Source organism: Papio anubis, chromosome 1, assembly GCF_008728515.1.
Source record: "Papio anubis isolate 15944 chromosome 1, Panubis1.0, whole genome shotgun sequence".
Lineage (NCBI taxonomy): Eukaryota > Metazoa > Chordata > Mammalia > Primates > Cercopithecidae > Papio > Papio anubis.
Genome location: NC_044976.1, coordinates 48,558,437 through 48,576,122, shown reverse-complemented (window position 1 = coordinate 48,576,122; position 17,686 = coordinate 48,558,437). Strand labels below are relative to the sequence as shown.

The window sequence follows — 17,686 nt, the reverse complement described above, 5'->3', positions numbered from 1 at the left end:
TAAATATCACTTTTGTTTTGGTGTTACAGTAAGAATCTGGACTTGTGGGAATTGTACTATCTGTACCCAGTGCATCAACAGAGATAATTAATGTTGAAGACATGTATAATACTAAGAATTTTGGATGTGTGGTTGACTGCATTACAAAAAGTAACTTAAGAAAAGATGAGTCAAATCTGGTCAAAATCACAAATTTCAGGGACTTGGTTGTTTACTCCATTTTAAGTGAGCATTTTCCTAATGAAAGTTTCATTAGTAAAGATGGCAACCTCTCAGCCTTTCTACCATAGACTTTTAAGTAGCACTTAGAACTAAAGTTTATCATTAGAGCAGTATTTACTACTGCTGCATCTTCAAAGAGGGCACTTGAAAAAAAAATTCGACTCAGTCTGTTATTTTTCATGTACAAATTAGAAAGCAAACCTTTAAAGGGTTTAGACTGGCAGCTTAGGAAAACACAGAGTACTTGAGAAGCCATTATTGGTACATCCCACGGCACACCGGGGCTCACAGCTGTCTACAATACACGCCACACACACATACCACAGTATTTAGATGTGTATGACAAAGTAACCGCGATTTCTGCTCCACTAGCAAACTTCCACTTTGGCATGCCAAAAGGGTCACTATCTGTTCAGATGCTCCTGGGAGGTAACAGAGGAAAAGGAATTCAAAAAGCCATTTATGTCAGAAGCAAGGAGGCAAGACATTCGTGTTTCTGTAAAATTAACCGGTTCCAGCCAAGCTTCATGGGCAGCTGACTGAAAGACAAGTTCCTTTCAACTGTCCAAACTTCTATATTTCTTCCTGAGGCTGAAGATGTGGACACATGAAACCTTATAGACTAAAATGTCCAAAAGATCTCTTATTTCTATCTTTTGGAGTCACGCCTAGACACTTATAAATACAGAAGGAAAGACATCTATGTACTTAAATGTTTCAGCAGACCTTTTCTCATTATTTGACACAAACCTCATTGTGCAATGTGCCACCTTAAAAATCCCACACCCCAACTTTATCTCCAATCACAGGGACTTATCCTCTAATTAGTTATGTCTTTTGACCATTGTCAAAAGAAAAAGAAACGGTGACCTTGGATTCCACGTTGCAAAGAAATACACACAGTAAGTCCTCAACAAATACATCTTCATCCAACAAGGAATGACAGCCAGCCTCTACTATGAACACTGTTGGCAAAACAACTTCAAGGTCTAGTTGTTATAAGAGAGTAGACAAGAATAAAGGATAACTCAGAAGCAGAAGACTCAATGGCACGAAGTGCAGACAGAGGAAAACTCCATGCTGTGTTTTTTCAGAATTCACCGTCTTCGCTGGGTCGTTTCTCTGCTTCCCCGTATCCTGAACAAAGAACTACACTTCCTATAGAAAAAATATTTATGAACTATATTTTATAGTTCAAAATGAGTGATTCAAAAATTAAGCTAAAGTTTGCATGTTATTTTTCAAATGAAGAGTCCAAGGGAAGTTATTTTCAGGAGAGACCCATGACACATATATTTTTTTCATTAAAAAAATCACATACGCTAGTTTTGCATTTTACTTTTGGGGTTAAAAATAAGTCTTTCCAAAAACAACAAAAAACAAAAAATGCAAGCACAAAAATTACACTGACTTTATTTCCTTAACACTTTTACTGCTTTTTCAACCAAAATTTATTTAAGGATTCCTTTAGGGCTCTCAGCATTTCTTGATCCTTGCAGAGGTGTATCTTTATTGAGGGGAGAAATACCTTTGGTATTAAATACAACAAGGATCTGAATATGAGACCCCACTAAAGCAAAAATGGTTGGTCCTAAAATGGTCTGAGCAAAGACAGTCTCAGGGGTGGGTGGAGAGAAAGAGATAGCTGGAGATAGAGAGAGAGAAAGACAGAGACAGAGAAAGAGAGAGGAAGTCACCAGCCTATTAGGAGCCCTGACACTGCGTAAGTTATTTCTTAATGAATATACAAGGGAAAGCATAAATATTACCATTAAGCAGAGTGGATGTGAACATCCAAAGCAAGCTAGCTGGCTGATTGCTGTCTTATTTTTTTTGTTCTTTTTTAATAATTGCATTTCCAAACTGCTCGATTCCTAACACTGATGCTCCAAAGCTACTGTGAATACACTGCCTGAATACTTAATGAAGTAAACAACAAACAAAATGGCTCATCTTTGGTGCCCCCAGCTAGCATCCCAAACTGGATATAATTAAAGGTGTGAACAAGCAAGCAAGGAAGTAATGGACCTGCAAAGTCAAGGTTCTGAGAAATTATCGGGCACCCTGCACTGCACCAGTTCAAATTTATCACTCATTATCTCCTATACCGGAAAGATGCATACCCACATGTTGGTACTCTTCTCCCCTCTTGTCTCTTGTCCTCCAGCCTTTTTTTCCTTTTCACTGCTAAATAGCTACTTTAAGACAATTACTGCTTGTGACTCCCACCCACCCGCAGATCACCTTTTCTTTTCTTTTTTTTTTTTTACCCTTAGAAAGCCAGTGACCTATAAAAGCCCTCAACCCCTAAAATACGTGGAGATTTCAAAAATATAAGGATGTTCCTAACACACACACACTTGCACACCAACTTACAAAGCAAAGCACAGATGTTAACACTGCCATCTTACCTCCTCCTTATTTTTACCAATGGTAAAGACTAGGTTCAAATGCCCTCAAAGAAAAACATCCTGCCCACCCCTCCATACACATACACATATCCATATACACACACATACACACATTTTAATTCATACCCAGGCCCTTGACTGAAGGGATGGCTTTTAGCTCACAAACATTGTTATGGATTTGCACACTTACAATTTCTTAAGTGGCAGCTAAAGAAAGGTGTTTGGTTACCAACAGACTGCAGGGTCTGAATATATCTTTTTAAATGAATATTTGAAATTTCATATTTTTCTAATAAGAGAACTCCTGGAGTCATGAAGAGAAACCAGTTCTTATGGGAAGCAACCCAGTTTGGTTTTCTTTCCATTTACAGATGCGCATATACTTGCAAGTAAGTGTGTGTACATGTTTAGTAATACCAAATAAGGAAAGCCTAAGACAGGTGCAGGAATCCGCAACACACTTATACTGATACACACAGAGTCTCTCTGCCTCTCTTTCTCGCACACACACTCTTTCCACATATACATTAAATGGATGGGGGAATGGATAGTGGTAAATGAAAGGTTGATTTTACTTTCAAAAGGATAATTGACCAATTCTGTACAACATGGCCCATCGACTGGACAATAGTAAGATAAAAGCTTGAAAATGTTCATGTCCCTTCCTAGCCCCAAAATTCCCAATGACATTGGGGAAAAAATACTGCATTGCAGCATTTGCCAGCGCATACTCGTGTGTTTAGCATCCGCTGGCCAGCTCACCAACAAATGTACATATTAAATATCTAGGCATACAAATTAACTGCCTGGTGGCCACAGATCATTGGAGCTAATGAAGAAATTTGTCAAGCCCAAAGTACTTTTGTCTATGTATGATGACCTCTATGAAGACCACCATTTCTTACTTGAGGTACATACAATTTGTTTCTTTTTTTAAAAAAAATTAATATAAGGTGTTAAGATGCTCAGGGCTAAATGAAGCAGCACATCTCCTCATGGAAGAAATAGCATTTGGCCTACACATAGGAAAAGAACCCACCTATAATAAGGAAATAAGTGTAAAGGTAAGAAATCAAACCAAAGAAAAGGACTTACTCTGAGGAAACCCTACTGTTATTCATAGTAACTCTAACTTGAGAAAAACACCCCAATTCATCCACAAGTCCTTTTAGAGATATTGAACACACACATACAAGGCACCATGCATGCAATAATTTCTAGATATGAAATTTCAAATAGCTTATCCCTAATAGAAATCCTAAGTTTAAAATATCTGAAGTCTAACATGTCCCAAACCCAATTTCAAGACTAAGTTTAGAAGTAAAAGGCAAATGCGCAGTTCATTTTCCTTCTCTCTCTCTTTTTTAAATATTCTATTGTTATTATCTCACGACAATCTGGCCTTCCTCTCATAACAACACCCTAATTTTCAAAGGACCAAGGAAGGGGTATTGGGAAAGAAAAAGTTTTAAGGTTTTGTGCAAACCATCAAATGGAAGCAAGGCCATCTATATCTGGCCAGGAGAATGACTTGAATGAATGGCAGGTAGAAATGAATGGGACTGAGACCACAAATGAATGGTTAAGTTGTTTGTTAGCTTTCTAAAAAATGAGATATTAAATTGTCTTGTAAATAAACGATTCTCAAAGTAATTTTTCAGCTACTTCCCCATCTATGTTAATTTTACCCTTTCAAAAATTTAAATATTAAATGATTTAGCTGTTACGTTACTATGAGATATATGGACACTCTGATCATTAAAACTGCGACTTAGTCAGATGTTGTTTGCAGAAATATTTCCAATTGGATTTTCACTTCTTAATAAATGCACATTCAGCCTTGTGCTTCCATAAAGGCACACCTTCACATGAAGGTAGTAGGCATTAATATTTTTAAGACAAAGGAGCGAGAAAGGTCAGCATCAGAACCACGTGTCTTTTTTACAACCCAAGCCAAGATGATACTTCTTACAGAAATTATTTTCCCCTGACTAAAAATTGCCAGACAATTCTCAGAAAATTAAAAAAGAAACTATATTAGAGACTTTAAACAATTCTATTTTTTTAAAGGTGACATAGGCTTATGCACTCAACATATGGCTGCAAGGTTCAAGTGTATCACAAAAAATATAAGTTTATTTATTTTTACCTCAAGAGTGAAAACACAATTTTTAAATCCCCTAAAAGAAGAGAAAACAAAAAGATGTCTCTGCAAGGAAAAAAGAATTGGGGGGGATTTTCAATGAAGAGAGTAAAAATTAAGAGTACTTTCAATAAAGCCAATTATATTTCCTAATCTTTTAATGTATTTCAGCATTTTTTAATCTCTCATTTTGGGGCTTACAATTAGCTACCTGATCATGTATCTATTTTGTCCCTTAGTATAAAACCCTAACAGATCACCATTTCAGTTGTTTTTACGCTATCTCCTGTTCACCCAAGTACTACACCTTTCAATCCTTATGGTACCCACCATCATGAGAAAACGAGACTATTAGTAAAACACACTTAGAGAAAAAAAGAGAAATGCTTGTCACCCAGTGCACACATGGGTCCCAGACGTTCAAAGACACTAAAATAAAAATCAGCTTTTCACTCAGTTTGTGCCAAGACCAGAACAAGGACCAAATGCCAAATGGAAGGCAGTGGTTGTGAGAGTGCAAGCGTGATGCATCCTGTGACTGTGGGCATGGGGAAAGAAGAAAAGCAAAAGGATCTTCATTTATTATTTTGTAAAGTAATTTCTACTCAGGAAAAATAAATCAGAGGTAGAATGAACTCCCCTGAAACTAGAGTATCAACATCTGATTTAGTAAAAATACCAATATCACCTAACGCCAAATCATTGCTTAGGGTAGATCTCTTCTACCTATATTTTTCCTATGAATATTTGCTGGAAATTTCTAAGAAATCATTTGCAGAACCTATCAGCTGTAGGAGTTCACTATTATGCTTCCGTCAACTTCATTCAATATAATTTACATTTTTTTCAAATGGTCTCACAGGATTCCTTGCGATTTTTCGCATGTACAATTTCACAGCAGGGAAAAGGGGGAAAAAGGAAAAAAAAAGCAAGATTCCCTACCTTCCCTTCCCCCTCTCCTCCTCTTTGGGTTTTTTAAACAACAACAACAACAACAAAACACACACACACACACACACATGCACACACACACAAACAGGGGAGACAGAGCAGATGCTTAAAAATAGATTTCTAAAAATCACTGTAAACCAGAGTTAGAAATGTAATTAACACCTATTTATAACAAATAATTAAAGTTGGGCTGGCCACAAAGAACAGCAAAGATAATCGAGGTCCTGTCCCCCTCCCCTTTTTTTTACACTGTTTGCAGTGTGTTCTCATGATAGCCACCTGCTCCCTACTCGGCTTCTCCTCTGTTCGTTTCCCCGGCAACCTTTCATTGGGTTTTCCTCCCAGCTATCGCTTTCAGTTGGGCTGCTCGGTCTAATCTTATTTGTTTTACACCCATCAAAACAAGCAGCCAGACAAAGGCAATCCTCTAAGAATGGGAAAAAGACCACAGCTTTGTTATAACATCTATGCAGAGCAAAAAGTCCTCCCCAGGCTTTTCTAGGGAAAAATAAGTAAGATGATTATGAATTTACAGCCTGCCCCCATACCCAGCTCTGAAACCCCGTGAAACCTATTGCTGGAGAAAATTCAAAGTCAAAGTGGGCACTCGTGGCATCTGATCATGCCATTTTGTGCCTTATCTTCAGGGTCAACATCAGGCGACAGAAGCGGCACTCAAGGAGTTTCCCTGATTCTTTTTTCAGAAAAAGATGATGCTAAAAATAGATTTACTACTTCGGCAGAAAGGTTTTCCACTTCCCCTTCCACATCCGAAAGTCCTGTTTCACAATTGCATCTGCTGGTACTGAATCTCACCTCCTCCACCCCTCATTCCCATCCTTCCCCATCACTCCTAGCATGAGACTGAAAAAGAAATGTGCCTTTAACTTTATCAGTCGTGTAATTCCGTTGAAGGCTCACAGAGGCGGTGGACACGCCAGCCAACAGTGACGGTGACATTGATTGTCAAAAAAGACACCAACCTTCCTTGGCTAAAATGTGTGTTTGCTGGAAGAGGCAGTGTGTGTGCCTGTGTGCATGCAGTGCCATTACACTTGGAGATGGATTCTGGTTTTCAGAAAAGAGAAATACTAATAAACACACACACACATACACACACAAACGATCAGCACAGTGATTTACAATGCACAGTCCAGCATCCTTACACATACACACATACAAGCACACACACACACACACACACACACACACACACACACAGGGCTGGGACCTCCAGGCTGCCTTCCTCTTTTCACTTACCATCTTCAAGCCATTCCACTCCATCTGTGATCAGAAGAAGATGGACCCTCACACAGTGTGTCAAAAGCGGAAAGGAACGTTATGTAAAAGCTGACATTCCTTCTTACAGAGCTGCTGCCCAGAGAAGGAAGCAACAACTCAACACGCCAGGCACTGCTACACATACAAGCCGCCTCCTCTTTTTTATGAGGTCATGACAGGAAACTCTTTGAAATACAAGATGCAGCATTTACTGAAGCCCAAATAAATCACTCTCTTTGCCGTTTTGACTGCGCAGTCCCCCGAAACACAACTGCCCATCTCAATGTTCAGTATCCAGGAGCTGCCTCTCGAGGTTTAGATTTCCAGCACGGAAATGGAGAGATTCCTAACCCCGCTGCATCCACCCCCAGCCCCACAAAACCCAGGCACGTAGACAAACCCCCTCTCGCTTACAAAAAGAAAACCCTTCTTTTGCCATTATGTCTCAAGTAATATAACCTCTTTCAATAAACCAGCAATTATTTCAGCCCTCCCCCTCCACCCCTTGCCTTTATGTTGAAGGGAAAACTGACAACGACTTGTTAAAAATGACAATCTTATATCCCCACTGCTTTTCAATAAAAGGACCTACCCGCACTCTCTACACAAAAGAGATAGTAAATGTAGGAACCAAACAGCAGCACAGAACTAAACTCTTGTGCAAGCATAAGACTGGTCAAGGTGTAGATGCTTTTCTTCCCTCCAGCAACACAAACAACAGATTATAAATCTAGTCATACCTACCATAACCATTCTTATTGGCAAATATTGGGTCTCGCAGAGCTTCGACTCTTCTGTTAAAATTTGCAAAGATTTCAGAATATATATTTAAAATGACTACTATTGTTATATATAATTAAAGATCCACAAAACACGGTGTGGATGATTGTAAAGCAAATCAATTATTTTTGGGGGGGTGGGCGGGGGAGAGAAAGAAAAAAAGAAAAGGAGCAGTGAGCTGAAACCCCCGATTCTAGGATGTAGATAAGAACAACTGAACAGAGCCTTGCTGAAATTGGCTCGAAGCTTCCCCTTTTTACATCCATTTATGGGACCATCTGTCAGCCGAAGCCTGGATCTGATTGGCTGGGGAAACGAAGGGAGGCGTTGCAACATCAGGTGCTATTTAAATTAGCTACTGCCAGATTGACGATGTTAATGATTTGGTGACCTCTACAACAACAGAGACCAGATTTCTGAACTGCTTCTTGTGTCTGGTAATTAAGGCCCGGCTGAAGCAACAACAGCCATACTTGTATTTTTACCTTTTCCCTCCTCCCAGCTCAAAAGTACTGTAACAACTGCAGGTCACTGGAGGCTTGCAAACCTTAACTAACAGTGGGAGGGTCCTTCTTTTCCCCTGTCCTGAGGGCCAAACCATCCCACCCCTCTGATGGAGTGCTTTTCCACTGTAGAATATTTTCAACCACCTTATCTTTCTAGACAGTTGCTTTCTAGCGAAATGCATATTTAATGATCTGCCTGTAGGCTTAAAGATACAACAAAAGCACTTTAATGTGCTAATTCATCTACAATTTAACTTTATTATTTCCTGATATTGCTGATTTTTAGTAAGTAATGCTCCTTCTCCAGCTAACATGGCCAACATTTCAAAAGCAAGCAAGTTGGGGATTAAGCTTGCTCCGTGAACTAGGTTCACACAAGTTTATCTCAGAAAACTATTTCCTAATAAACAAAAAGAAAAAAAATGGTGGGGATAAGGGAGGGGCAGCTGTCAGCCTCTACCTTTCTGCCTTCTGTCTGAGCTTTTCAAAACTGAGGATGATGAATGATTTATTTAAATGAATTTATTTTTCAACTTGGATAGGGGCATGATCTGAATTTTTAAAAATCCACAAAAACACTTTCTCCTACTGTTTTAGAGAAAGGTAAAACATGCTTTTGACAACAGCCTCATTTCAAAACCTGTGCAGAGTGCTCATTTTGCTTAGCTAAATAAGTGATTTTGCTTCTCTCCTTCAAAGGGATGTCTTTTTTTCTTTGGCCTCTTAAGAGATTTGCAAAGAGACATTTAGCAAGTGTGTGGTGATGTATACAGCTTGTCTGCCTATTTACATATTTTATAGCCTCTACACTACCAAGCCATCAGTAGTGTATTTTTTGTTCTGGTTTGGGTTTTTAAAGTGGCTTACCTGAGAAGTTCATGCTTCACACCTATGCAAAAACTAATGTATCACTGTTTATTTAACTCATAATTTAATCAATTTGTTCTTTGATAAATACACAGTGGTAACACATATCACCAAAGACAAAATTCAATGTAATCTTTAATCTTTGGCAGTGAGACAGAACTAGGCAGAGTAGAAATAAAGGTCGAAAAATATGCTATATCTCTGGGTTTCAAAGTCCAAGAATAAAATGGGTTTGTGAAAAATTATTAGAAAATAAAATAACCTTACATTTTTCAAGATGAAAACTGTTCTATCCAAGATACTGTTTCATGAACACACATATGTAAACATACATATATATTCATACTTTAGAAAATACAGATACATCATAAAACAATATATGTTGGGTACGCTGCATAATCCATTAGACTTCAGTATGAATACGTTCAGCTATTAGAAATGAAAATACATGAAATAGAATAGTAAAAATGTTAAAACTATGATTCCTTAAAGTGGAACAATACTCAGTTAAGTAAACTTTTAAAGTAATTTCTTTAGCAAATGTATAAAATGTCTTGTGAGTCACAATAGTACTACAGTATCTGTTGAACTGTGTACTGAGGATGAATTTACAGGTTAAAGTGTTCTAAATGGTTCAGCATATGTGCACAGAGTAGGTACGTGTGCCCCAAATCAACAACATAAACTCTGAGTGCAATTCCACCAATATTAAAATATTGTGAAAAGTAAACATTAAGACAATGCTGACAAACACACAAATAAAAACAGCTCGCTTGGAACAAAATATTTACTTAGATTTCTCTGGAGGTTATAAAAGATAAAATTTTACAAAACGCTTTTCTCCCATCCATACTAACCTCAGCACACTTATTGAACCATAAATTAACATTAGGTATATTAAAAGATATTCTGGCCACTTTTCCAAAATAGTAGCTGTATATACAGTATAAATAACTAGCTGGTTTTGCTAGGCTAAAAAATTCGTGCATTTCTTATATTGATCACTTTTCCACAAACCTCCACTCTAAAGTCTTTCAACGGAATCCTCAAACAAATGCACAAATGTCCTCAGAGGCCTTTTCTCTAAAGACAAAGGCAGAATCCTATTGTTGGGAAAAGTCAACCTTATTATCGCATTTCCAATAGTACCATTCATCCTTCAGAGTGAGGGGCTGACCGCTACATCAGTGTGTGACATTTGTAAAGCAACAGATTCTCAATATATTATCTCAAGAATCAGGCAGGCGAGTCTCCCAGTCATGCATGATTTTTTTTTTTTTCTGCCACAATCCACCACCACAGAAAGAAACTTGTCTCACTCAAGCAGCTAAGGCAACCTAAAAATGATATCCCAGCACTGTGGGGCTGCCAACACCGCTGTATTCCTCTTACCATAAATGAGCAGTTTCTTGACTCATTAATAACAATTTCCCTTAAAAGAAGTAATCTCATATCAGTCAGCCCCTTGCCACCATGCACACATCCCAAAGGTTGCAGATATCTCAGCATCAGTCGCCGGCAGCCAGCTTTCCCACACAGAGTCCAGATGGACTGTACCAGAAGCCAATTCAGCGTTAATAACTACCTACTCCGCGCAGTGGAGAAGCCTTACGTGGCACAATGGGCTAGGAAACAGCAGCCGGTTGAAACTGCAAATAAAAAAAGACAACCAAATTCTCCAAAAGCACCAAAAGGAAGGAACAGAAATGGAAGCGTGAATTGTATTTCCTTGACTTCCATGAGGCAGAAAAAAAGGAATCCTTCATAAATATAGGGAAAAAAAAGAAGGGGGGGGAAAACAGATGCTGCCCAGAAAAAAGTGACAAAATATTACCTCATTATTTAACAAAGCAGCATTAAGCGTCCTGCTGATTTCAAACATCTTGCCACAGATTTTGTTTTAAGAGAAACAGATAGAATCCTTTGCAAAGCACTCCGTCTGCAAAGGGTTCTTCAATTTTCTTGCGTGTCACGGAACAGTCAATATATTATTTCCCTAGAGTTCGTACATTAAAACCTCTAGTCAGTGAGCTGAATTTTCCCCTTATCTCACACACACTAGACTCCTGTTATATGTACTGCTCTCTTTGCAAGAGCAGCCTGCCCCAAACATGGCTGGTGTTTAAACTACTCTTTAAAGTAACAGTTCACTATATAACCACCAGGTGGGTAGAGTGCACAGATTCAAATGAACCATCTTAAAATATTTCTTTTCTTTTTTTTTTTTCCCTCTTGGAATAGCTTTTGGGTGTAAAATGTGACATGAGAAACACCAGCATTCTAACAGGCAAGATTGTCTCTCACTATGTCTTGTCAAAATAAATAAATAAAATTCCTTCTCTTGACTTAAAGCAAGGAAATGAAACAAAACAAAACACTGCCACCAATTCTAATAAGAACTGTGAAGAATGAAACACAAACAAGCTTTGTTTCATTCAGCAAAGGATGAACAAGGAAAATACAATCAACACAGAGCAAGGGGGAAGGCCAAAAACCTCACGGAAATATTTCTCTTTAGCAAAAACAGAAAAATATTCACACACAGTGATGAAAACTCAAAAGTGTGCATGTGGATGAAGCACATACAAGACGGAGGCAAGAGTTTAAGGGTGCAACTTTTCTTCTGAGTAGAAATTAGGTTTATTTAATATGGGTCTTTCCTAATAAGAAATAACTGAAAGCTTAGAAGTAAAGACACTGAAAAAAAAAAACAACACACACACAAAATCTTAAGCCTCTCTTTTTAAAATACAATTAAATGAATAGTGATAAACAACCACAAGAGCAAGCCAATCACATATCTCTACCCATTGCTGTTCTTTTTCCCGAAGATCTCCCTCGAAGTGGAACATTTCTGTCGTATACTATTTTGGATGTATAGCTAACTTGGCATCTCCTTTGTACCACTCTATTCCAATTAATCTACTCCTCTGCCAAGAATAAATAGACTGTCCCAAGTTGAAAGCTCCAAGTGATTGGGGGTATGTTAAAAGGATATAGAACCACCTGAATAAAAATAAATTACATCACTTATATTGTTATATGGCCTGATTTTAAGGAGGATCTTATTACTTACAAAGCATGCAGCACCATTCTATGTTCCACATGTGTCTAAAACAGAAACCAACACACACAGATACCTGGGATTTTCTTTTCTTGGCTGGACAAAATTAAAGGTCTGGAACCTCCACATTTTCTTGCAAACACAAGTGTTGACACTAATATTTTTCCAGCTCATTCAGGCAGTATTTAGCCATACACAATAGTGACTATTTCCTTCATCTTTAAGTCAAGACGGCATCACTTAATACCATTTAACCTCCTTGCATATATTAAGTTTCAAGTGACAATTTTTAACTGGCGAGTGAGAAGGAGGAGTTGCTCTCATCAAATTCTGGTTGTATGAAATAAGCTAATTTGTACACTCACCATATGTCTTAAACACTAATTAAAAAATGTCACTTTCTTCAAACATTAAAATGTAATCAGCTTAGTAAATAAAATATTCTCAAGTTTTCTTGCCTTGGTGATAATTTAAAGAGTGTTTATCTCAAGGTAACCTCTCTATTTTGATTACCAAGGAAGACTTTTAATTTGAAAAGGGAAAAAGGGGATACTGGGGACTGGGGGGAGTGAGAAGAGAAAACCACTACTGTATGAAGTTGCACAAAGGAAAATAAGATGAAGCGGGTTTTTAAGGACCCAAAGTCTTGTTACCCTAAGGCAAATCCAGCCAATCAATACCACCCATTGACGGTCTACCATCTGCCAGGCTATCCAGCGATGTGGCTAAACAGACCTGTTCCATATGACTGTAGCCGGCTCATTTTCAGTCGATTAGGGCAGTTCCAGAGCATTCACGTGCAACAGCACAAAACTCCAAGTCAGACTGAGCCTCTCTCTTCACACCAGTCCCTCCGAGCACAGCTGCAGACCTTTTCCTCCTGTTCCGGCTGTCTGGATTACCTCTTCTTGCCCCTCAATTGAATTAGCAAAATGGGGTGGGAAGGTAGAGTGAACAGACACTCACATATCCACACACACACATATAGATAATTGCTGGCCCTTCTTCACTGTTAGGCAGAAATCAGGAATTCCATGTGCTCTGCCCTAATAGCACACCATTTAAATAGCGTCATCAGTGACTACGACCTGACATTTTCTTGTAATTCAATTTCTTTTTATCCTTTACCTCTTCCCTTGAAAAATAAACCTAGACTGCTGGCATTTCTTTCTTTAGGAAAAATACAATCAGTCTGCCCAGAAAATGGTATCCTATATGTAAAAGCTTTTGAGAAAATTTAAAGCTTAATTTTTCTTTGTTGAATTGTGGTGTTGGTTTCTTTTTTTTTTTTTTTCTTTGTCATGTAGAAATATAAATTATATAATTATACATATCATATAAAAATCAATTTTTATAGGAAAATGCAAACATACTACAGAGGCAAGAAAGATGCACCAGATTGACATGAAAGAGTCTACCAGAAATTCACTGTCGAATGTTCTCTGTGAGATATATGACCTGATAGTCAATAATGCCTTTCTCCTTCCTAAGGAGTTTTGTCTACTACAGATTGTGGGAAAGCTAGAAGAATGCTACTGTGGGGGGAAATGTGACAAATGGATGTCTAACCTGTCTAAACCACCAAGAGTTCACCTGTGCAGGTAAATGGACCTAAAAGTAGATTCATACTTCATCTTCCCGCTTTCTTTTCATATTCCTAAGCCTTATGCAAGAACAGTAGCTAAAAGTAAGATTCCTTTCCAGAGTTAGTGTATGCTTACTTTTTCAAATGTGCCTTTGACCATACTCTTAAAGCACTAGAATGTCTTTCTGGGAAAGAAAATTTGAAGTACGGGAAAACTATCTTACTTACAAAATTCTGAAAAAAAAAAAAAGGTAAATACACATTTATCCAAGCATCTGATTTAGGTAGAATGGCTGTCTGGACTTTTCCCTGATACAGTCTTCATCACAACCTCTAAAAAACTCAGCAGGGTCAATGTGAAAACACACAGAGATTTCTGAAGGTCTCTGCATCAAGGGATTTGGGGCCTTTTCATATCAGTTCAGATGAGCTTTACAAAAAATAAAAAACCAAAACGAAGAAACAAACAAAAAACCCTGCTATATATATAAATTTTTATAAATCTAAGTGCACTGAGCAGGTAAAGTATGGAGTAGCTATTCACACCATAAAGGATATAGTGGTTGGTCAAATACATTTTTAAAAATGATTTGATATGGAATTAAAAAAAATTCTGGACTCGTTTATAATTCTGTAACTAATAATAAAGGAATATATGTAAAAGGCAAAGAAGGTACATCCGTGGAAAAAGAAGGGAGGAGGAGGAGGAGAAAGAAGGAAGAAAAGGTCAAAGGGAGAGGAGGGGAAGGGAGAAAGGGAGGAGAAGAAGAAATAAGAAATTAACAGGAATTCTAAAGCACAAATGAAAACACTATATTTTACCAGGAGTCTACTGTATACCAAACACTGTATTAGGCCCTTGACATACACAATTTTACTCAACCCCACAGTAGTGACAATTATAATATCTAAGCATTACTTCTAGAAAGGTGTTTTCCTTATCCAAAAGTAAGATGTCTCTTCCATTATGTCACAGAAGAATCTGCTAAGTAAATATTTGTGTTTTTTAATTAAGATTTTTTTTTTTTTTTGGTAGAGATAGGGGTCTCGGTATTTTGCCCAGGCTTGCCTTGAACTCCTGGCCTCAAGGGATCCTCCTGCCTCAGCCTCTCAAAGTGCTAAGATTGTAGGGATAAGCCTCTGTGCCCAGCCTTAGTAAATATTTGCTGAGTCATTGAGAAAGATGGGCACAGACTAGAAGAGAAAGGAAAGGGAAGGTGAAAGTCATGCTCAATTTTTTCTCAACTAAAAAATAAAAAGATTAAAAAAATTTAAAAAATTATTTAAAAAAATATTCTTGAAAAGATTTCTTTGTGACATGCTTTTAGCTAGGTATGTCCTCAAGATATCTCATTTAATCTATTATTACGATCAGGCTGTAAATCTGGAGTGGGAGAAACACAAAAGATTAAAACTGGAAAGCAAAACATTTTAGAAAGCAGGATAAGTACTTGATTGAGTCCCCAACCCTACCCCTTTTTCCTCTTTTAAACCTGAAAAAACCCCTTACATACAGTAGTTGCTCAACAAACAGTAGTTGAATTAAGTTATATATCCTTATTTCCAAGCAGTGCTGAGTTACAGGGAATGAAGGAAGATCAATAGTCCCACTCATTAACACTTCAAGTACTATCCCAAGGCCCATTCTGTTTGATTCAACTAGGGGTTGCTGAACATCTCCTTCAGGAAAAATGATATGTTAGGCTCTATAAGCCTCAATTTCCTCATCTGTAAAATAGGCACAATAATACTTCACTTATGGTTTGTTGCCAGGAAAAATAAAAAAGAAAAAACAGCATACATAGGCTTGGTGGAGGCATCATTCTAAACGGCAGCAATTATTACTAATATGCAGAATGGGAGGAAATGCATAAATTAGTATTAGTTTCAGGATAATTCAATCTTGTTGAGGAAGATATATAAAGACTCTCAAAATAACTAGAGAATAACAAGACAATCATAACTAACAAAGGCTGAATGGTCTGTTCCAGTTCTAATAAAAAAGTGCCTGCTGCCGATAAACATTTACTTAGTCTTGTGGGCAAACTTCAGTACTAAATTATTGGTGTGAACAATAAAAAGAAATAGATGTCATAGTCCCCACCTTCAAGGAGCTTAAAATCTGGTTGGGAAGGAGTTTTCCTTTTTACGTATGAATCCTAATAGCCTAAGGAAGGATGTAAAAAAAATACCAAAATTAAGTGTTAGAGATAGTTGATAAGCCTCCCCCTGTGGGGGAAGGGAAGGCTTCATGGGAGAAGCCTGAACTGAGGCGAGGTCCAAAGAATGATAAGAATGGGCTAGGAAAATGCAGAATATTTTTCATATAAGAATAGGGGTGGGGTAGGGGGAAAGGAAAGAGATACTGACAGCCATCGCATCCTAGCCAGAATCCCTGTGAGGGCTCCTCTGAATCTATTCCAACCTCCTCCATTTTAAAAAGCTATAAATAGAGGGATATTATGATATGACTACTGTGGGAGGGCAGACCTCTTATTCAGTAAGTTCTTTATAAAAGGAACAAGAATTAATATTGATGGAACATTCACTGTGTGTTGAACATTATGGTAGGTGCTGTGCCTATAAATCTCATTTAATCTCACAACTCTGAGATTTCCAATAAGAAAACTAGAGATTACAAAATTTAATTGATTTTCTCAAGATCATGTAACTAATAAGAAGAGACCAATTTAGGTTTCATGCTTACGTATGCCCAGCCTCAGTCCACAGTCTTTTCTCTATAACATACCAACTTATATAGAAAAGTGTGAATCTAAAGATATTTAAGTCTTATTTTCTGTGTTACTCTATACTCAAAAACTAACATTCAAAATAATATCTTTGACTTCTATTGACATTTAAAACAGTAACAATCAAAATAATCTATGCCTGTAAATTCACTATTCTGCCACCAGGTGATAATAGAACTCTGGTCCTATGAGGATTACAAGGGAAACATTTTGTCTACATTATTTTGTGCATGTGCTATTCCATTCCCCATGCTTGGAAGTGGTGTAGAGAGTGACTGATCTTTAGATGAAATTGTCTGCTCAAGTCCCAAAACATTTATCTTTACAAATATTTCCAAATTTTATTTATTAAAAATCCAACTGTGAACATAATTCTAGACCTCAGTAATTTTCAAACAATTCAATTACAGATTGCATTCAATGGATTATAGTTAATTGTTACTTTCTTTCTTTTTCTTTTCTTTCTTTTTTTTTTTTTTTTTTTTTTTGAGACGGAGTTTCACTCTGTCGCCCAAGCTGGAGTGCAGTGGCGTGATCTTGGCTCACTGCAACCTCTGCCTTCCTGGTTCAAGCAATTCTCTTGCCTCAGCCTCCCGAGTAGCTGAGATTACAGGCATGCGCCACCACGCCCGGCTAATTTTGCATTTTTATTTTTAATAGAGATGGGGCTTCTTCATGTTGGTCAGGCTGGTCTTGAACTCCCAACCTCAGGTAATCTGCCTGCCTCGGCCTCCCAAAGTGCTGGGATTACAGGTGTGAGCCACCGCACCCAGGCAGTTCACTGTTACTTTCACACTGTACTGTGAGTTTGCATGGCAGAAATTGTACGTTATTTGCCTTATAACCCCAGCACATAGAATAACAGTACCTGGAATATGGTGGACACTCAAGAAAAGAATATAAATTATTGATTTCAAATAATTCGGAAAAAATTTGAACCAACTGCTTAGGGTATAGTTATTTGGTGGTCAATGCTCTATTCACTAATACATAACTTTCTTTATCAAGTCATCCTTAACCCTGACTTATTACAAAAATCCCTTTCCTGAGGTTGGTCACCAGCAGAAGCCTTAGATCAACAGCCCATGGCTGCTTTTCTTTCAGTGGTCAGGCACTTCCCTTGTGC

General features: G+C 37.8%; 1 protein-coding gene across 12 annotated transcripts in view; it reads right to left on the bottom strand.

Annotated features, from left to right (window-relative positions):
• Positions 1-17,686, bottom strand: part of ELAVL4 (ELAV like RNA binding protein 4) — a 156,091-nt gene that overhangs the window by 86,923 nt on the left and 51,482 nt on the right. For 5 of the 12 annotated variants that reach the window (XM_009208329.2, XM_017961397.2, XM_017961402.2 and 2 more), the window contains exon 1: positions 7,753-8,025. The exons of 3 other annotated variants lie outside the window; for them this stretch is intronic. Coding sequence is in view for 6 of the 9 variants with exons in the window: in XM_003891863.3 (XP_003891912.1) it covers positions 7,753-7,761 (9 nt within the window). In the remaining 3 variants the exon portion in view is untranslated. Of the gene's footprint in view, positions 1-6,987; positions 7,332-7,752; positions 8,026-10,553; positions 10,691-17,686 lie in introns of those variants that run through there. 4 more of the 12 variants (XM_009208294.2, XM_003891858.3, XM_017961401.2 and 1 more) reach the window with 2 other exon arrangements.